The sequence below is a fragment of the Centropristis striata genome, chromosome 3 (genome assembly GCF_030273125.1).
Source record: "Centropristis striata isolate RG_2023a ecotype Rhode Island chromosome 3, C.striata_1.0, whole genome shotgun sequence".
NCBI classification, from domain to species: Eukaryota; Metazoa; Chordata; class Actinopteri; order Perciformes; family Serranidae; genus Centropristis; species Centropristis striata.
Window position 1 is genome coordinate 7,819,428 of NC_081519.1, and position 22,384 is coordinate 7,841,811.

Consider the following 22,384-nt stretch of genomic DNA (forward strand, 5'->3'; position numbering starts at 1 on the left):
ATGATGAATTTGAACCGTAAAGATAAAAGAAAATTGCTCATCAATATCTAAATATCTGCTATTTTTATTTTATCTTTTTAGTTTTTTTAATGCTCTTCATGAATCTGACTTTTATTTTGCTATTCCTTTGTTTGTTTATAAAATACCTCCGATATATTAATTTTTTGTATGATTGTGATGTTGCATAATTTCCAACATTGTTTTTTTTGTTTGGTATCCCAACCTTGTTTGTTTATATTTTCCCTGTCTGGATTTGTACATTGTCCGGTCTTTTTTTTATTATTAAATAAACAGTCCAACTCTCGCAGATCAACTCTCATCTCGCGAGATTACGCTGCGCCCAAAAAATTATGGACGTCGGTGGGAACGGTGTTGGGCTTCCTGTAAACAATAAACAGAGAGCTATGTTACCCAACAAAACCAGGGGCGAATTCACCCGCAACCCAAGAAAAGATTCTGAGGTACGTAAACAGAAGTTTATTAATTTTTAGCTGTTTTCTAATCATAAACAGACGAGGCCTTTCCTGCAGCTGCTGTAACACATAACGTTAGCTAGCTCTGTCAGCTAGCTTCACTGTTGTTCCTGAAATAAGTTGGCAATAAAGGTAACGCCAGCAGCTGAGCTTTTTGAAATAGTTGAGATAACGTTAATGTACCTAAAGATGAGGAGTGTTTCCTTCCTTGTTCAGTGTTATTTTATGTAGTTTTGGACAGCAGTGTAGCTTAGCAGGAGCTAGCTGATGTTAGCCGGTCACAGGCCAGACTGAACTGTCTGTCAAGCGGAGACCTGTTGAAAACTGAATCGCCCAGGCCTTCTTTTCCAAAAGCATTCACCTGCTGCGTTAATGTAGTTTCATTGTATAGTGACATGTATACCACGGTGCCCTTACACGCATACAAAGAAAGCAAAGTGAGTCAGTGCGACAGTGGGAGGTGTCTGCTTTAGTCATTTGAAAGAAAATCACTTCCAGAATCCATGTGTTCATGCTTTGACCTCTGGTAATCTTAATCTATTAAACGGACTACATGGCAATTACAATTTAAACAACTGTAAATGTGATTCTGTTCTTGTGAATTACATACTGTCTTACAGTGTTGGAAAGAGTTGCTTCGTGGAGAAATACCACAATGAACAATACACTCCAGTTTCAAATACCAGGGTTCCAACAGGTTCTTTGTCATGTGTTAATTTCAACGTTTAAAAAGTGCTTGGATCTGCTTCAACTTTAGATCAAATGTGATGCCAAGTCTACTTACAACCTGGTGAATTATTTAAACTTGAAACTCATGTGTTTCAATTTGTCACACTTCTGGAAACAGCTGTCATGAAACACAATTTTGGTTGTGTATGGCACAATAACACCTAATGTAATGTGATGAAGAGGTGATAAAAAAATCATCATCAATATGTTAAATAGTGCTCACTGTATTTAATATGTAAGTAACTACAGCTGCTGAATAGCAAGTGCTGAAAAGCTTGACACGGGCTTGAATTTGACTTTGGAAAACACAGTAACACAGTAAACATAGAAGTCCATACATTTTGTTGTTATGCACTAAACTAATAAGAAGCTTTTAATGGTGCGGCTGATCTTGGTGGATTTGATTAACTTCTCTGTATTCTGCTGGAAAGTATAACTTAGAATCTTGTGTTATTGTATATAATGACAATATATTTATACCTATTGTAGCATGGTTTATATGGTAGCTATATATATAAAATCAATGCAGTTTAGTCAGTCAAGTAAATCATTTCTGGTCATGTGTTGTGCACAGGGGCTGTCGGAGTCTCCGGACCTTGAGTTTGAATATGCTGATACAGACAAGTGGGCTGCAGAGCTGTCAGGTGTGTGTGGACATTAATATTTCTTGTCTCCTTTTGGCTCTACTGAACTTCATTCTGGCAACACACAGTGTGTTGAGATTATTTATATATTCTCTTATGTGTGTTTCAGAGCTGTACAGTTATACTGAAGGACCAGAGTTTGCTCTCAATAGGAAGTGCTTTGAGGTTGAATTCAGGACACATGGTATGTAATTCATCTTCCATTAACTCTTTTTACACTTAATTTAAATTGAAGAAGGTATATGTGTTATCATCTCCACCTCTTTTGTGTCTTAGTTTCTGATAAGAAGTGGACAGAGCTTGATGCAGCTCAGCACAGAGCTCACGCCATGCGCCTGTTGGACGGTCTGGAGGTGATTGCTCGGGAGAAGAGGCTGAAGGTTGCCAGAGCCATTCTTTACATGGCTCAGGGTCAGTCCACATCACTTAAAACTGCTTAAACATAAATCAATTTTGTAGAGAGTGACATCTTGTCATGAGGGGCATTGATCATGGAGGCTTCTTCTTTGGTTTTCTTTCTGTATATTTTGTGTCTTTGTAGGAACCTTTGGAGAGTGCAGCTCTGAGGCTGAGGTGCAGTACTGGATGAGATACAACATCTTTCTGCTGCTGGATGTGGGGACCTTATCTGCTCTGGTGGAGCTGCTCAACATGGAGATTGAGTATGTTCTCCGCCATGCTAAATTGTTTTTTTTTCTGTAAAAGAAAAAAACCCTAAAGAAAAAAACATCTGCTTCAAATCAAAAGTGATACTGCTTGTTGATTGAAACTCTGCTTTAGTGTTGCCAGGCCAGAGTGAGAAAAAACAAAATTGAGGGCTACAACTTAATACATTTAAAATGTTCTGTCTGGTAAAGAGTAAGACATTTATAGACATGTCTCTTCCAGTAACAGTGCTGCCTGCAGTAGTGCTGTCAGGAAACCAGCCATCTCTCTTGCTGACAGCACAGATCTCAGAGTGCTTCTCAACATAATGTATCTGATGGTGGAAACGATACAACAGGATGACCCTGCCGACAAGCCTGAGTGGAAAATCATCAGGGAAACCTTCAGAGCAGAACTGGGTAAGGTTCATTCATCAGTGTCAAATGCAGTTTTGTTACAAATATATAAACAAATTGTATGAAGTGAACTCTTTCCACTCCACCTCTCTCATCCAGGATCTCCTCTGTTCAACAACGAGCCCATCTCCGTCATGCTCTTCGGTATGGTAACAAAGTTCTGCAGCGGTCACGCCCCTCACTTCCCGATGAAGAAGGTGTTGTTGCTGTTGTGGAAGAGCATACTGGTGAGATGCATTAAATACTCCAACAACAAAACTCACAACAAAAAGGTTTTATCAGGCATTAAGAGACATTAAAATCCTCTCCCCTGTTTCAGTTCACACTCGGAGGGTTTGAGCAGCTCCAAAGCATAAAGATTCATAGACGTGAGGAGCTGGGTCTCCCTCCTCTCCCAGAGGACAGCATTCGGGTCATTCGCAGCATGAGGGCCGCCTCTCCTCCCGCGTCTGCATCCGACCTCATAGAGCAGCAGCAGAAACGGGCCCGCCGCGAACACAAGGTACACTTCATTGCTGCATCACTTCCTGCTCTTAAACCAAACATATTGTAGGTTAAAGGTAGCAACAAGTGAAACATATTATCACCTTGACTGTAGATCAACTCCTGCCTGCCAGTGGTGCACAATTGTGGTATTTCATTGACTGCAATGTATTATTTTTAACCCAGTTAGGACAAAACTACTTTCATTGACATGTAAACAGCGACCTTGATACAACACAGTCAAACTAAAGCGAACCGAGTACATTAAAGCTTTAAGGTCTGACTCTAGCTAACTTGATCAAACAAATCTGATTTATGTTATTTTATTGCATCTAACCACTTGCTCTTTAATGATATTATTATTATTTTTTTAAAGATCTAAGGTGAATGCTTCACATGTGATATTGAAAACAATTAAATCCAATGTTATAGAAGAAAGTCTCTGGAAGAGCCGGCCTGGCTGTTATCAAACCTTCTGCAAAAAAAATAAATAAATATATATATGTAAATATATATATATACACACACACACACACACATCTTATCAGAAGCTAAAACACAAAAGAGGTGGAGATGATAACACATATACCTTCTTCAATATACACTATACATATATATAATCTACTTTCTTCAAAACTGGTACTTTGTAAAATTGTGAATGTGAAACGAATACTTTTCCAAAATGTAAAAAAGAAAAGACAAAAGAAGTTGGCTTCAAAGATATATCATGGTAGCAACATGACACAAAGATGACGTCTTCAGTTGTGATTTTTCATTCATATAATAATCTGTGCATTATGCACATTTTTCCTGATGTTACTGTTATATCTTTGTGTGTGTTTATGCATGTTGTGCTCTTATTGAGCATCAAGGTCTATCCTTCTTTTCTTTGTTTTAATTTCTACCCATTTGAATTATACAGAATAGTTTTTTATATTTTCTACCTGTTTCTTCAGCATCTTCACTGTTTCCTTGTTTGTCACGCAGGGGTTGATCAAACAGGACAATCTTGATGCATTCAATGAAAAGGATCCTTACAAGGCCGACGACTCCCGCGAGGATGAGGACGACAACGACGACAATGACAACTCTTTAGAGCCGGAGACTTTCCCTCTTGAGAGGGACGAGGTGATGCCTCCACCTATTCCTCACCCTCCGTCAGAGAGGGTGTCCTTCCCCAAAGGACTGCCATGGGCTCCTAAAGTGAGGTACGTACTCATTCGTTCCTTGTCTAAACCAATCTAGAGAGAAACTCAATAAGATTAATGTCTATTTTCTTTTGACATTACTGTTTTTGCTCAACAGGGAAAAAGACATTGAAAATTTCCTGGAATCAAGTAGAAGTAAATTTATTGGTTACACACTTGGAAGGTAATTTTTCTCCTCATTTGCTTTAAATCAAAGGAAACATGAGAGTCATATAGTGTGTGCTGAGGTTATTCTTGTGCCTGTCTTGCAGTGATACAGATACAGTCGTCGGCTTGCCCCGGCCAATACATGAGAGCATAAGGACGTTAAAGCAGGTATTGGATTGAGACTCGCTGTATTTCATTAAATCTAGTGAATACCAAAGACTGTATAAAGAATGGTTGTCACTTCCTCCCACTGCACAAATGTGAAGCCAAAATGTCCAGGATACAGCTGCTGCCATCTTGTGTTGGTTATGTAATTTGGAGCCAGAGTCAGAGATGTTTTGGCTTCACTAAATAGGAGGCTGTCAATCTTTATATACAGTCTATGATGAATACCAAGTGCTGCTAGATTTTCACAAATCAATTTTTCATTTTTTTTTCCAGCACAAGTACGTCTCCATTGCTGAGATACAAATTTTAAAGGAGGAGGAGTTTCAGAAAACACCTCTGTCTGGGGTAAGTGATGACAAAAATGTTAATCAATCACACATATAACCTGGTAACCTGTAGAGAATTATTCTTACATCTGATTATGTCTTTCCGGTAGAGATATCTTAATTTATTCCTCCAGGTGCACAAGCTTAACTTGTCCACATAACTAAGGAGTATAAAATGTTATATTTTCCACATCATGCTCTTATAGGAGTTTTGAACTTGCACATGCACACTACTCTTTTGTCTCTATCGCCTCGGCACTATGCAGTATTAAGCATCCTTTTCCATGTATTTCTAAATAAATGATACAATGCACTGACTTAAAATTCATCAGTACGAGTTTAAAATATCATGATGTTACAGATGTTGTTTTTAGTGTACTGAATCTACACTCTTTCTATTTCTATTATAAAGTATTATACACTTTATACTAGAAATAGGGTTTTGATGTAGGTTGAACTGAGAGACAAAAAACCCAAAAGAAGTCTTTACTCTAAGTGATGGCAGATGTTTAAGCCTCTGTGCTTATAAAATCAAACTGTCTGGAGTGTTGTGATGATGTTATTTAGTATGTTTTGTCTTTTGTCATCAGGGTGAAGAGGAGGTGGAGATGTCCTCCACTGAGCTGCTCTATCAGGGAATTCTGCCCAGTCTGCCTCAGTACATGGTTAGTGCTGTTTGGGATCATTTTAACATATTTCAGTCTGTTTCAGTTCCTTGTAGAAAAGAAAAAAGACAGAAAGGTAAACTGTCTATTGGCTGTGGTGACACGCTGATGGTACTCTTTGTAACACAGGCGTTACAGTTTAATTAATCTGTGCATTTTTATATTGAATTGTGAAGGCTGAACAAGTAGAATATGATTTTGATTGTGAAATCATCAGCCTATTTTTCATAAAAGCAGCACAACTGACAGAACTCAAATGCAAAATGTTGTAAGTTTAAGTTTTTAAGTGGAAGTTGCTTTAAGTTAATAGGACAATTTGGGCATTAGATGTATAGTCCCAACATGAAACCATTACTTTATCTATGTTAAAAGTCACTGTTTTTATAGAACAAACTCGGCATGTCATGATAATAAAAATATAGACGTATTGGGTTTACATCCCATGGTAAGACTTGGGTGCACCAGCTGAGCGTTTTTTTTTTCCATAGCGCCTAAGATGAACAAACTATGAAAATAAACTATGCTGAGATTAACAAAGGTCCTAAGGACTGAGGAACCTTGTGCCAAATGCTTAATATTTTTTTAAGTGCAATTTTATGAAGAGAGAGTTCATTTTATTAATTGTTTTTTGTGTGGTTTTATTTATTTTATTACTTTATCTGAATATTTTTTCACATTCAAGTTCCAAAATCTGAATATTCTTAAGAAATAAAAGCTTGAAAGGACGTACATACATTGTTATACTATGATGTCATTATATCAGTGGCATAAAATGGTCTTAAAATAGCAGTAGTATTGTTTATTACAATTATTTCTGGGCTAATATGTCATATTCATTGTGACAAGTACAGTACATAATTGACCATCACTGTTCCTCTGATCTGACCCTTCAGAAGCTTCCATGTCAGACTGTAACAGACTTCATTGTTTCTCTCTGAATGTCAGATCGCTCTGCTGAAGATCCTGCTCGCAGCTGCTCCCACCTCCAAAGCCAAGACGGACTCCATCAACATCCTGGCAGACGTGCTGCCAGAGGAGATGCCGTAAGTGATGCAGCGCCTCTGAAAGGGCTTTCTACAGTCATAATTATGCTCTGAACAAGAACAATATCCGTACTTTAGTAACAATTAGCATTTTGTCATGTGAATCACTGGTGAATGCAGGTTACAGTTAATGTTTCTGGAGTGCAAATATGATTGTAGAAAAAGAGCTGTGGTAATTATTTTAGTTTTATGCGAAAATGTTTTACCTTCCCGTTTAACAAACAGCAGCAGGAGTGAGTTAGTCAGGACATTTCTCAATTGGATCTTAAAGTTGTCTGACCTGAATAAACAGCATCAAAGTAAAAGGCTTTGTAGATTTCTCTCTGAGGATCATGGGTAAACTTTAAATCGGTGACTGATGTGTTGTGTCTGACTCTGCAGGACCACAGTGTTGCAAAGCATGAAACTCGGTGTTGATGTCAATCGACACAAAGAGATCATCGTGAAAGCCATCTCTGCTATCCTGCTGCTGCTTCTGAAACACTTCAAACTGAACCACATCTACCAGGTACGGATGCCACACACTCGCTATGTCACAAGTCAGTCGAGTGCTGCAAGAGTCAGTTCTAAAGCCAGGAAATGAGTCAGCATTTTTGCACTTTGTTTCCCTTTTCTTGAAGTCAGAGGGGTTTTGAATATGTCTGAAATAAGGTCTGAGGTTAACACGAGATTTCCACGTTTTTATTCTACTACATATACACCAGAAAAAACTCCACTGGTGAATCTTGAGGTTTTTAAACGCCACAAAAAAGGCAGTTGCTACAAGTAGCTAAAAAAGACTAAAGGCAGGGTTCGTAGAGAGTCTTAAAAGTTTGGAAAATGCTAACCATTAAATGCAAACCTAAGCATTTTGTTTTCAAGCTTAGGAGCATGCTTGAATTTAAATATACTCCTTGAAAAATGCTTCTTGATTTTCAACACAATTGGTTTCATCTGAACAATCTCTCTTGTAAAGCTAGCTAATAGCGAGATTAGTTCTCTGTTGACCCCTTACTCTGGAAATTAGCAAGTATTATATAATCAACAAAAAACATAGAATCAAAACTAATATACTGTTTTGCTGTTGGTATAAATTAATTCTGAAAATGTTATTGTTTGCGATTGCATTGACTGTAATAATTAAGATGTGATGATAAAGTCCAGACATTTTTGGTTACAGTACCTTGAATGTGCTGGAAAAGACCTTGAATTTTTCAGTGTGAAACCAGTACAGAGGGCTTTGGGAACATTATCATTGTCAGCTGCAACCATGGTGTAGTTGGTTGCCTTTAACTCCTAGTGATTGCATTTCTGCTTCAGAAATCCTTAAAAGTGTCCTTATTTGTGAAGACAATCTTAGCTAAGTAAGTAGTAAGTTCATAAACTTCTGTTTGCCACAGAGCTTATTTTCTGCAGTAATTCCAGAGCCAATAAAAATATCCCACTTGCTCTTTGTTGAGGGAGCCAGGGCAATGCTGACTTCCAAAAATATGTCATCCCTGCAACACTCTTGGATATTTAAATGTTTAAAAGACTAAAACAGCTCTTAGTCATATTCTAAATATCCCTTTTAACTGAATATATCTCTGTATGCTTGTTCTCTCGTAGTTTGAGTACATGGCTCAACATCTGGTGTTTGCCAACTGCATCCCCCTCATTCTGAAGTTCTTCAACCAGAACATCATGTCTTATATCACAGCTAAAAACAGGTACTTCCAGGGCCTCTTTAAATAACAGAAATTGTGACTCTCTTTTGCAACAAACTCCAGAGAAGTGTAATTGAATTGCCTTTATTTCACTGCTCTCAATGTTCTTTCCCCGATAGCATTTCAGTACTTGACTTTCCTTACTGTGTGGTGCACGAGCTCCCGGAGTTAACCGCAGAGAGTTTGGTGAGTTTTTAGTTTTATAGTTGTCAAACGTAGAACTAAAGTAATTTTTTACCTAATGTGGATATTTGTCTTTCATAGGAAGCAGGAGACAACAATCAGTTTTGCTGGAGGAATCTGTTCTCCTGTATTAACCTGCTGAGGATCCTTAACAAACTGACCAAGTGGAAGCACTCCAGAACAATGGTGAGCGTCATCAAATAGCATTTAACATGACAGATTGTATCATGTTTCCAGGAATGAAAAACCTCACTAAACGCTCATCTCTTCCCTCCCAGATGCTTGTGGTGTTTAAGTCCGCTCCCATCCTGAAGAGGGCGCTGAAGGTGAAGCAGGCCATGATGCAGCTCTACGTGCTGAAGCTGCTCAAAGTGCAGACCAAATACCTGGGACGTCAGTGGAGGAAGAGCAACATGAAGACCATGTCTGCCATCTATCAAAAGGTCCGACACAGGCTCAACGACGACTGGGCCTACGGCAACGGTGAGTGGAAACACTTACAGCCAACATAATAAACTTCAGCCTGGAGGAGAAAGTAGTGGTCTCTACAGTAGGGACCGGTGCACTATGGCTGAAAAAAAATTAGCGAAAAAGAACAATAATTGGAGATTTTCAAGCGTCTACTTCTCCGGCATAATTTCACCTAGAGACTCCATTTAAACTTTAAACAGTAGACACAAGTCTTGTGTATTGGTGTATTAATCCACGTTTCGATAGGTCATATAGTTTTTTATCAATCCCTGTTCAATGACCATGATTATTTTTGGAGAAATTCTGAGATTATAAGGGGTGTGTATCGCATGGAATGTTTGTGTCACAGTGTGTGACATCATCGCCAGAGTGTAGAGGGAGAGAAAAAACTGTCAAAAAATACATTTGAAAACTGCGCTCCAGGCCGCAAATTCCACTCTACAGAAATAATTTGTACATAGAAACGTAGGAAAATTAGTCTTCTCACTCACAATCCTATGGTAAAGCTGTCAGAGTTATAGTTTGGGCGTACGACGCACAGATGCGCCACCAACATGCACCAACAGCCTTATTGGCTCCCATATTAAAAACGCAGGAAGATTTCTGTAGAAAAGCATATTTAACAGTTTTCAGATCGCTCTTTCAAAGCTATTTCTTTATTTTTCTTCACAAAAAACATATGTAGCTCACAGTGAAGTCGGCTCAATGATAGGTATTAGTAAGCGCACACACTCCTCCAGATACACATGCTTCACACACACACACACACACACACACACACACACACACACACACACACACACACACACACACACACACACACGTAACTTGCTGTTAATTTCCGTTGATTGCTCTGCTCTGATTGGTCAACCCCAAACCCTTTGATCCTTTGATGCATCTCTCACAGAAAGAGAGAACCACACACACACACACACACACACACAGATGTAAGCGCGCACACTCCTCCAGATACACATGCTACACACAGACACAGGTAACTTTATGTGATTACAGTTACACACACGCACACACACACACACACACACTGGCAGTAGCCCTCGTGCCCCTTTCAGAATTTCCCCAGAGGAAATTTTCTAGTTATTATTATTTGAAAATTGGCTATATAAGCCAAGGTTTCTTGGCATGGCTGAAAGAAGTAAAGCAATGCATATGAGGCTCGGTGTATTTGATGCAACAAGTTTTTCTGAACTCACCAACGAATGCAGGCATTGCCACGTATATAACAAAAAAGTATTATTTTATGGTATATTAAACATCTGGGCAAAATTGTCCCCAACTCTAATTGATGTCAGTTCATTTTTTCCCCTTTCATTTGGTCATTGAAAAATTACCTTAAATTGAATTACAAGTGGCTTTAAAACAGTTTTAAAAAGTCTCAAATCTTGGATTGTGTCATATCGTGTCCCTGGATGAGACACTCACTGAGTTGTGTTTCGCAGATTAAAGAGCACTAAATTTAATAATAACCTGCTGTTGTTTGTTTTTCGGAGCAGATCTGGATGCTCGTCCCTGGGACTTCCAGGCTGAGGAGTGTGCTCTGCGGGCCAACATCGAACGATTCAACAGTCGCCGCTACGACAAAAGCCACACCAACCCAGACTTCCTGCCCGTGGACAACTGCCTGCAAAGCGTCCTGGGACAGCGGGTGGACCTCCCCGAGGACTTCCAGATGAACTATGACCTCTGGCTGGAGCGGGAGGTCTTCTCCAAACCCATTTCCTGGGAAGAACTGCTACAGTGAGAATCAACAACTCTTTATTTAAATAAAAAAAGTTCCAATCAGGAGTTCAGACAAACCACCAACAGTGCTCTCAGCATTATGTTTCATGCTCTGCTCAGACTGAAGGTGACGGATGGATTTCATTCTCTAAAGTCGCCCCGGTGTCGACTTCCAATCATCAGATCTCCAGATAAATTCTTAACATGATGAACTATTGAGTCTTCTCCCCACACTAATGCCACCCAATGTTTTTAATACCTGCTGGAGATTAATTCAGTCCTGCTTCCCTTGTGGACGATAACCCAACCCCCCACCTTTACACACTACATGACAGTTTGTTCTTAATTTTAAAGAGATTTATTTGGAATAAATTTTATGTGCGCTTTGTTGAGGGAGCACATTTAAGATTTTAATAAATATAACATTCCCTGTTTATCTTCAGAGAGATGGAAGGACCAGGGGTTGGGGGATTTTAGTCTTAATTTCTATGTACAAATAAAAACATATTACTTTTTAACAGTTAACACCCAAACAGGACAAACTGTTCACCTGACTTACCCTTTGTTGTTTAGTTGCATTTTCAAACAATTTGAATTTTATTTGCATTATTCTGCGTGTCTCACCTGAGTGCTGCCTACACACCTTTACTCTGGGACCATGGAGGCATCCGGACAATACAGCCTTGTTTTTTTCTTTTTTAACCTAAAATAACTCAATAGTATTTGCTTTGTTGAAAACTGGTTGCACATGTTGACATAATTTAACTTTGTCAGATAGAACAGAAACATTTGAGTTTGTGGTTTGAGATCATTGTGATTTCTGAGCTTCACTCATCAGACAGCTGCTCTAATCTGAACAGTTAAATTTCCAGTTACAGAACCAGTTTCCTTTTGTCTTTTTCTACTTTTCAACATTTTTTGTCTTTGTTCGTTTGTTTTATTATAAAGGTTAAGAAAATGATATTAAATGTAAATGGTGAAACTTATTTATCATGGCTTTGTCTTTGTTTTACATGGACTCAAATACTGTAATAAAATTATACTGTCATTCATGTGGCATTTTTGACATTATTGCTTTTATTTGATGGTTGTAGTAGAGATACAGACAAGAAAAAAAGAGTACTTCCAGTTTCTTAAAATGAGGCTGTGGGCTGTAATCATCAACATGAACGTCAAAGACTGAAAAACTGATAAATGATCTTCAGGCCTTTAAAGGTTTGTAGTTCATATTTTAAACGTCTGGTTGAATGATGTGCTTATACATATTCTGTGTATTACCTTTTTCTTTTAGGTGGCTAAAATACACTCGCTGGCCATTTTATTACATGAAGTGTGTTGTGGAAGAGAAACAAGAGCAGTGTGTGTTAATGTTTTTGTTTAATAACCACATGTAATAAATCACAGTTACAGCTTGGGATGGGGCCCACTACAGACTAAGCCTCTATGTGTAATTAATCACACAGTTACAGCCAGGGCCATGGGCAGCCTTGGCTGCTAGGAGGTTAGATAAGGCTAAGGATGGTTTAGTGATTCTTTAATGAGACTGGAGTAAGGATTCTCTGATGTTTTCCCCAAATAAGAACTGAGTAATGATCCTTAAAAAAAAAACCCAAAAAACAAACCATGCAGGCCCCACCAGAATATTGGTGTCACTTGGTGAAGGGTTCGAGAGTTCAGTGGGGTTTCAAGCTAAGAGTGTAATGATGTAAGTAAAGCTGGTAGCTAGGCAACTGAATGGCCAATGGAGGAAGGAGAATGACACCATTGAAACAATGGCGTATGAGTTGTTATTTTTTGGAAAGGTGAGCAACAAGTAGCCCACCAATGAGGAATTGTGTAGAAGTCTGTATGGTATATAAGGTGTAGCCCAACCGAGAATTCTTCAGTCAATCTTGGTCCGGATGATTGACTCTGGTTTATTGTCTCCTGTGTGAGAATAAACTCTACTGCATCAAACTCTGGTCATCTCCTGAGTACTTTTATGCTTGTATTTTGTATCAAGTCTTAAGGGGAAAGAATTGGTGCATATCTTGCTGTATTAGTGGTCCAGTGCCTTCATCTGGCCCAGGCTTGGGCCACTAAAATTCTACACAACATTGTACATAATAAAGTGGCGGTGTTGTCTTCTGCTGCAGTACTACCCTACAAAGCAAAAAGGCAGTAACTGCATTTTTGGTAAAACAAGAGTTATTATCATTTTCATGATATTCAAGGCATCCTTTGTTATGTGACAAAACATCTTATATCAAATGTGTGTCGTTTTGGAGAAAAATGGTAGTCGTTTGTACAGTAACTGCAAAAAGCCCTAGTGAAGTACAGCTTAGCAATGTGAGACTTAAAGCAGCCGTTTCAGCACCAGAACAGCTTCCGGGTGGAAAATATTGACCTAAAATGGTCAAATTAGTTTGGGTTTGGTATATCCATGTTCAGGAAAACAAATTGTTCCAATTATTTCAAATACAGTGTATCTAACACACCCAGAGCCCAAGTTGTGGCAAAATAGTTTTCGGAGAATCTACTGCCTTTTTCCTTGGTATGGTGTCAGGTTTTTGGTAAGTAATACAAAGCAAGAATACAGTAACTGCAAAATAGGGGTAAAATATACAATTAAATATGAGCATTGACATGCACAAAAAATAAGCTAATATAAAGTAACAAAACAGCCACATGTCCAATAATCTACCTGCAACTACTTAGGGTAGCTTACAGGATAACTTTAAAGTAATTTTTCTCAGTTCTGCACTCTGCGTAGTTACTACCTTTTTGCTTTGTAGGGCAGAGTAGCTCATCTGCTTCAAGGTTGGACATGTTGTGCCTTTGTAGGATAAATCCATAGATGAATCCACATTGAAATGTTACCTAAGTACACAGGTGAAATATCAAATTCATGGGAAAGGAAAACTTCTTGGACGAAAGTCAGCATAGCGCATCCTGAGCGGATGCTCTGGTTGATATGATAACATTAGAATAAGAACATAATCTCCCAAGTGTACTCACATATCAAATGATTGTCATAACAGGAAAGTACAGGACATTAAAACCTTAGTTACAAAGAAACAATGACGAACAAACTGAAGTGAAATTAGGTGGACAGAGGCGTTGTCTGCCAGAGTTGTTCTGACCATTGGATGCGTTGTATCATCCGATTTTATGTCTGATGTCTGCTAAATAAATCCCGCACAAGGCTGTGATTCGAATCTATTTGTTCGTCAAGTGTTTTCTTTAAAGATTTTCTACAACACCTTCAGAGATGGTCTTCTGCATACCTTGGTTGTAACGAGTGGTTATTTGAGTTACTGTTGCCTTTTTATCATCTGTTCATTCTCCTCTGACCTCTGGCATCAACAAGGCATTTTGGCTCAGAGAACTGCTGCTCAATGCATATTTTCTCTTTCGCACCATTCTCTGTAAACCCTAGAGATGGTTGGTAGATCACCTTTCTTCCTCATTCTGATGCTCGCTTTGAACTTCAGCAGCTCGTCTTCACCATCTCTCCATGACTAAATGCTTTGAGTTGCTTCCATGTGATTGACTGATTAGATATTTGCGTTGAGGAAAAGTTGCACAGGTGTACCTAGTTAAGTGGCCAGTGAGTGTATGTTTTGCTGATGCTCCTGTCCACAGCAGTACAGTTGCATCTCAATAAATTAGAATATCCTAGAAAAGTTTATTTATGCCAGTAATTCAATTCAAAAAGTGGAAATAACACATTATATAGATCAATTACTCACAGAACAAAACATTTCATGTCTTAATTAATTTAATTTATTCTAATTATAATGATTATGGCTTACATTCAATAGAGACCTAAAATTCAGTGTCTCAAAAATGTGAATATTACAAAAGACCAATTTTAAAAAGTATGTTTAATATGGAAATGTTGGCCACTGAAAGTATGTCCATATATATGCACTCAATACTTGCTATTTGACTTGAACTACTGGAAATGGACTTTTCCATCATATTCCAGTGTATTGAGATGTACCTGTACATTGCTTAGCTTCAGTACTCCTCCCTGCTTATCCAAACCCATGATTCAATTCGAGTTATTTTTAAGGTCATGAATGGATTCTAATTTTGATTTAAACTTTCAGCACTGACAGCTATGCCATTAAGTCTTGATTTTTCAAAAAAAAAAAAAAAAATCGTTCAAATTGGCACAAATCGAAACTTAATATCTTGCCTACACCTCAGTATGTGAAAAATAACCTGTAACTTCCGCCCTTGCACAGAGATAAAAAAAAAAAGTGAGGACTATCAGAGGTATGCAATAATAATAATAATAATAATAATAATAATGTATAAAAAAAACAGTATTACAGCAGTGAACTATTACTATCGAAAAAAATAGTTAAGAGCTTTTTTTAATTTTACTTTTTACCCAAACAAAATGAAATGCAGACACAACGAGTCATTTCTCACATTACATTCCTACAGCATCATATCACCATCTTTTTTGTGAAGCCTATTCAAATATTTTAGTCACACCCATTCACTGATAAAAAAAAAAACTGGAGCAGAGAAAACACTTAATCAGGAAGTGAAACTACACTTCGCAGACCTGGCAGAGGAGATGAACCGTATCTGCTGTCCGATCTGCAGTAAAGTCCTCAGCCGGGGTGCGACCACACCGTGCGGACACAACTTCTGCCTGCAGTGCCTCCAGGACCACTGGGACCGGGACGAGAGGAGACAGCGTCCCTGCAGCTGTCCGGAGTGTGGACACAAGTTTCCCTCCAGACCTCAGGCGATAGGGACGTCAGCTGACATGCTGAGAGACAAAGAGAAGGGGAAACAGTCCATGAAGAGACGCTGGACAGAAACCCCAGCAGGGAGCAGAGTGTGTGTGAGACACAGCAGCCCTCTGGATATTTACTGCTGCACGGAGGAGCAGATCATCTGTGCAGAGTGTGCCTCAGCTGAGCATACGGGACACACCATCGGCTCAGTGAGGGAGGAGAGGAGGAGGAAACAGGTACAGAAACACGGAAATACTAACATTTCTGGCTTTTCCCCCCGTTGGTAATCCAGCAAGATGACTCCTGTGGTCTGAATTTAACCTTTTATCAGGCAAAGAACTATATTTGGTAACTTTGGGTAATATTTCGAGAAAAAAGTTGCAAATTTACTTGATTAAAGTGGCAAATCTACAAGAAAAAACTTGCAAAATAAGTACTTAAACTTTTAATACTTTTGTATTTTTTACTTCATTAAGTTTTGAATGCAGGACTTTTACTTTTCGCTAAGTAATTTGTGTGTTATTAGTACTTTTAATGAAATAAGGGATCTGAATACTTCTTCCAGCACTGGTTATTGCACAATCAAAAAGGAACATGTCATATTCAAGTTCAAACACTTCACATCATTTAACAACCGACAATTAACAAAAAGTAAATTTACTTGACAAAAATAAATAATTAAACTAAAATGCAAGTGGTTAATCAGGAATTATGTATAACAAATATTTTATTAAAATAATTTGATTATTGTCACACATACATTATGCGCAAAAGAATACAATACTGAACCCCAAACCCACTTTCATAAAACTAAACACATGATGTGTATTTCTATCCAATACACACTGTAGGAGGAGCTGAAGAACATACAAACAAAATCCAAGCAGATTCTCCAGAAAGAAGAAAAGAAATTGAAGAAGATGGAGATGACGCTCAAACAGATTCAGGTGAGCAGAACGTGTGACTTCATACTGTATGTGCTCTGGATACAAGTCAAGATGTTTAATTAGGGCTGGGCGAGTGAGACATCGTCAAAAAGTGAGAGGCAGGATTAAAAAAAATAAACTGGACAGTGGGGCACCAGCTCTCTGAAAGTTTTCTAGCATGTAGTTTTTTCCCCCATAGGTGAATTTAAGAGGGGACTTAAATTCAGGGCACAAGGTTGGTGGCCCTCTCTCCCTAATGTCAACCATAAACATTTTTTCAATCTCGCTTTTATTGAAATGGTAAAAATCTAGTGGCCAAACAATGTTGTGACAATATGTGTGTGTGTATATATATATATATATATATATATATATATATACTCTATATATAATGTTTGTATGTAAGTATATCTTTTTTTTCTTCTTGTTTATTGCTTTTCTCAACAAAAGCAGCCATACAGATAACAAAACTCTGAAAACAGATAAAGTAAAACCATTTTGAGAGACAATATATGTAAACATTGAAAAGTAATCAAGAGCAATACATACTAAAAACACACTAAACAACAACAAATAAGAAATAAAAATTATATATATAAAATAAAAAACAACACACATGTCAGTAGTAAGTAATAAGTACCTTATTTAGGTGAAGTTGGAGTACACAAGAAAGCTTGTGGTTACTTCAAATAGACTGTTTATTGAATTATCAGAAAACAGGCTATATGTTAATATATAGAGAGAATATTTTGGCCATAACCCCCGCCCTACATTTGACAAATAGAAACATGACCCCACTGATGCCACATGTTTGTGTATAAAACAGGAGGAGGCGAGAGAAGCTCAGGACTACTGTGAAATGGTCCTGGTGGGCGTCATAGACTGCCTCCAGAAACGTTACATGTCCGTGAGGAGGCAGATCAGACGTCAGGAGGAGGAGGCGACAGCTCAGGTTCAGACCTCCCTACAGAGCCTGCAGGCAAAGATGAAGGAGATGAAGAAGAGAGACGCTGAGCTGGATCATCTGGCAGAGACTGACTGTGATGTCCACTTCCTGCAGGTTCTGTGATCACACCTCCAGAAGCTTTTCCTGCTTCTGGATAATAGATGATGACTTAATTTGTCTGTCTCTTCTCAGGAATGGCCCTCTGTGCGTCGCCTCTGTGAAAGAGACCGTCTCCGTCCTCTCTGTGAGGTTTCAGAGGATCCGCTGCTCCCCTTTGAGCCCACGAAGAGAGCCGTCGACCAGATCGGGAGGCAACTGGAGCAATTTTGCCACAAAGAATTCGCCACAATCTTGCAAGCTGGTATGAGTCTTTGGTGACATGTGGGAATGTTTCAACATTAATCTTACTTTTCTTTTAAAAATGATGACATTTTGGCTTTTATTCACTATTTAATCAATATAGCTGATGATGAAGAGCAGCAGGAATCAGGAGGAGAGACAGATGAGGAAGACATGGAGCAATGTGAAGCCAGTACCTCACAATCCCACGGTTTGTGCTAATCATTATTATTAATAGTTAAGTTCAGGGGAAGGTTTTCAACCTCCTCTGTGGATTAAAACCACTGATTTTACTGACTTTACCACCTTAGTAAAGTGAGTAAAATGATGATTGAATATATTGAAATGCAACAACTTGTATGCAATAAAATACTTTTATTACTAAAAGATCTCAGTGTGTTTCAACATGATATCTGTCTTCAGTGTTAAGTGAGCTACCACTGACTCATCTATATCACTACCAAAACCACAATATAACAACTTATATAGAACGGAACAAATAAATCAATTATACTTATTTTTTTAAAGTAATATTATTGTGGAAAATGATAATAATTTCAACTTCAGCTACAGTCTGTGGCATAGGTTATCTGTGACCTTAACAATATGTGTGCTAACTTGTTCCTTTACTTATCACCTATTTGCGCAGGTGTCACCATCTGCCCTCATAAATGCACAAGTTTATATTAGTGAGACCTGAATCTAAGTAGACGGGGAGGTAACAGGGCCTCCTTATCTCACCAACAAGCATTCCTCTCTGGTAGCTTCCTCTATTTCGAAGGTCAAATTGACCCAAACATTTGACTCCTACTGCAAAAAGTGGACCGACCGTGATGGTTAACCTCACTATGCTCTAGTGAGAAACGTTACAGGCCATAAAGAAACGAGGGGAAAAGGTTATATTCCCCACGCATAAAAGGCCACTAAAACCAAATTACAAAAAGAAGTGATAAAAGTATTTGATCCAGTGATTTTCCTGGTTTGAGATGTCACAGTTTTTATTTAAAGCCCTTACCGAGGCTTCTATCTCTTCTGTGTGGATTTCTCTCTGCTCATTGTCATGGCTTGATGGGACACAACTGCAACAGATCCATTGTTAATGTCTTTCGAAACACCTGGGTTTTTTCTACTATGACAGGTCAATCAGTAGTGACTCTTAATGATGCTCTTATTTTAATTTTAAAAATGATGACATTTTGGCTTTTATTTACTATTAAATCAATATAGCTGATGATGAAGAGCAGCAGGAATCAGGAGGAGAGACGGATGAGGAAGACATGGAGCAATGTGAAGCCAGTACCTCACAATCCCACGGTTTGTGCTTAAAACTGTTAGGATCATTATTAATAATAGTTAAGTTCATGGGAAGGTTTTCAACCTCCTCTGTGGATTAAAACCACTGATTTTACTGACTTTACCACCTTAGTAAAGTGAGTAAAATGATGATTGAATATATTGAAATGCAACAACTTGTATGCAGTGAAATACTTTTATTACTAAAAGATCTCAGTGTGTTTCAACATGATATCTGTCTTCAGTGTTAGGTGAGCTACCACTGATTTGCTAATTAGCCTCACCTATATCACTACCAAAACCACAATATATCAACTTATATAAAACGGAACAAATAAATCAATTATACTTATTTTTTTAAAGTAATATTATTGTGGAAAATGATAATAATTTCAACTTCAGCTACAGTCTGTGGCATAGGTTATCTGTGACCTTAACAATATGTGTGCTAACTTGTTCCTTTACTTATCACCTATTTGCGCAGGTGTCACCATCTGCCCTCATAAATGCACAAGTTTATATTAGTGAGACCTGAATCTAAGTAGACGGGGAGGTAACAGGGCCTCCTTATCTCACCAACAAGCATTCCTCTCTGGTAGCTTCCTCTATTTCGAAGGTCAAATTGACCCAAACATTTGACTCCTACTGCAAAAAGTGGACCGACCGTGATGGTTAACCTCACTATGCTCTAGTGAGAAACGTTACAGGCCATAAAGAAACGAGGGGAAAAGGTGATATTCCCCACGCATAAAAGGCCACTAAAACCAAATTACAAAAAGAAGTGATAAAAGTATTTGATCCAGTGATTTTCCTGGTTTGAGGTGTCACAGTTTTTATTTAAAGCCCTTACCGAGGCTTCTATCTCTTCTGTGTGGATTTCTCTCTGCTCATTGTCATGGCTTGATGGGACACAACTGCAACAGATCCATTGTCAATGTCTTTCGAAACACCTCGGTTTTATCTACTATGACAGGTCAATCAGTAGTGACTCTTAATGATGCTCTTTAATCGTCTCTTAGGTTTCTGCAGAGTTAACAACACTCAGACTGAGAAGGTGGAGCCAAAAACAAGAACAGAGTTCCTGCGTTGTAAGTCTGTTAATCTTGCAGATTTCTTTTGACTATTGATACCTATACATTAAAATATAATACTGTTTATACACACACATACTGCTGTTTGCCAGTCAAGAAATCTGCTGGGAACAGTGACACCAACTGATTACTAATAGAGTCATGTTCCAAACATACTTCAGCATTAATTTCTATTTTAGTCATGCTACAAACATGTGCCACTAGATCATCCCATGTAAGACCTTAATTATTTCTGTGGCTTGTCTCAATTGAATTCTTAAAAACACAGAGAGTGTAAGAACGCATGATAGTAATCATAGTAATGTGGTTTAACAAAGCTTTACTTTACTTTTAATATAGTTAAATAGTAATATAGTTAAATAAACTTGCTTCAACGTTGAAGTCTTCCAGTTTTAATTTATACGACAAAAGGGCCTGACCCTTAGTTCGGGAACTGTTAGCTTTATAAAGTAGCTCAAATTAGCTTCACTTGGACCAGTTACAGCATTAACTTTTTACTTACATATTGATGCATCAAGATTAACAATATAATAATTTAATATATAACAAAAATGTCAGTCACAAGGGACATTTTTTCTGCATAATGAGCACTTCTTTATACTTAAAGTACTTTGTTTAGTTATTGAAGTACTTTAGCACTTTGAGCCTGTTCTCAAAGTGCTAATTTTTCCTTCACGTGTTTTCCTTCATCATCTCAGATGCGTGCAGCCTCAGTCTGGACCCTGCCACAGCTCACGTGGACCTGGTTATTTCTGCAGGAGACAAAGAAGTGTCTCGTGTCCAGTGCAAGAGTCCAACCATTCGTTACCCGCAGAGGTTCCTCCACCGACACCAGGTGCTGTGCAGGGAGGGACTGCAGGCCGAGTGCTGCTACTATGAGATAGAGATAGAAGGAGACAAGGCTGAGATTGCCCTCGCCTACAAAGGTATAGACAGAAAGGCTCGCTCTAAACTATCCGCTTTTGGGGCCACTGAAAATTCCTGGAGTCTTGATTGCTCCACACACTACTCTGTGAGCCACAGAGCTGAAAGCATCCAGCTCACAGCTGAGCCGAGTCGTCGGCTGAGCAGACTCGGTGTTTATCTGAAGTTTAAAGAGGGGACTCTGTCTTTCTACGAGGTGTCAGAGTCAGACACTATGAAGTTTCTTTACATGGTTGAAGCTGAATTCACAGAGCCGCTGTATCCGGGCTTCTGGCTCGGGGAGAAATGCCTCATCAGGATCTGTGATTTAAGTCTATGAGCTACCTGAGAGGTTCGTAGACAGGACCGTGACTTAATGTCCTCGTGTAGTCTTTTGATTGTTTCCTGTAAATGACTTATTAGTGCACTCTGGAAGGAACATCAATATGATGAAACCACAGAACAACTAACTGTCCATTTACAAAATGCCATTGTGCCTTTTTTATATTAAACATATATATAGTATAGTGTGTGTGTTTGGGGGGGGGGTTATATGTTACTATAATACTTCAGTGTATTTCAACCTCAGTAAAACTACTACACAAAGAAGCTACATCTGCAGGTGTTTTTATTCTGAAAACCCTAAACTTTCTAGTTATGTATCATTTTCAATAAGAAACACAAGAAATGTAAGTAGTATATGTACGTGTGTGATGCCGTACAATGGTGCTTTGAGCTAAATACTAATGTCTGCATGCTAACACTCACTCATAAAGACAATGCTAACTTGTTGATGCTTAGCAGGTAAAATGTTCACCATCTTAGTTTAACCAGTTAATAATAATGATAGCTATAATTTATATCGCTTTTCAAGGGCCCCAAGGACGCTCTACATACATGAAGACGGACCAAATAACCACACACACATAACAGGATTAACTGAGTCCAAAGGTCTTTGTTAACAGGTGAGTTTTCAGAAGTATTTTGATGTTGTCCATAGATGCAACATTAAAAATTTCTGCCAGAGGAGAGTTCCGAAGTATCAGGGCTGCTACACTTAAGGCTCTGTCCGAGAAAGTCTGCAGGTTGGTGTGGGGCAGGGTTTCCTCAAGGACCTATGC

At 38.5% G+C, this 22,384-nt stretch overlaps 3 protein-coding genes across 3 annotated transcripts in view; 2 read left to right on the forward strand and 1 right to left on the reverse strand.

The window, feature by feature from the left end:
- Window positions 1-22,384, reverse strand: part of eps8l3a (EPS8-like 3a) — a 188,079-nt gene that overhangs the window by 36,741 nt on the left and 128,954 nt on the right. The window lies entirely within an intron of this gene.
- strip1 (striatin interacting protein 1) lies at window positions 328-12,082 on the forward strand. The gene is made up of 20 exons (XM_059328627.1): window positions 328-461; window positions 1,777-1,846; window positions 1,956-2,030; window positions 2,123-2,257; window positions 2,388-2,508; window positions 2,735-2,910; window positions 3,007-3,134; window positions 3,227-3,409; window positions 4,378-4,598; window positions 4,696-4,761; window positions 4,850-4,913; window positions 5,187-5,258; window positions 5,830-5,904; window positions 6,850-6,947; window positions 7,329-7,455; window positions 8,535-8,635; window positions 8,752-8,818; window positions 8,897-9,001; window positions 9,094-9,298; window positions 10,801-12,082. Exons 1-20 carry the CDS (start codon window positions 351-353, stop codon window positions 11,046-11,048), a joined length of 2,448 nt encoding a protein of 815 aa, XP_059184610.1. The 5' UTR covers window positions 328-350; the 3' UTR covers window positions 11,049-12,082.
- Window positions 15,535-21,626, forward strand: LOC131967290 (tripartite motif-containing protein 16-like). Its single transcript, XM_059328631.1, has 7 exons — window positions 15,535-16,001; window positions 16,617-16,712; window positions 17,518-17,751; window positions 17,830-17,998; window positions 19,204-19,290; window positions 20,289-20,357; window positions 21,059-21,626. The coding sequence occupies exons 1-7, from the start codon at window positions 15,600-15,602 to the stop codon at window positions 21,601-21,603; spliced, it is 1,602 nt and encodes a 533-aa protein (XP_059184614.1). The 5' UTR covers window positions 15,535-15,599; the 3' UTR covers window positions 21,604-21,626.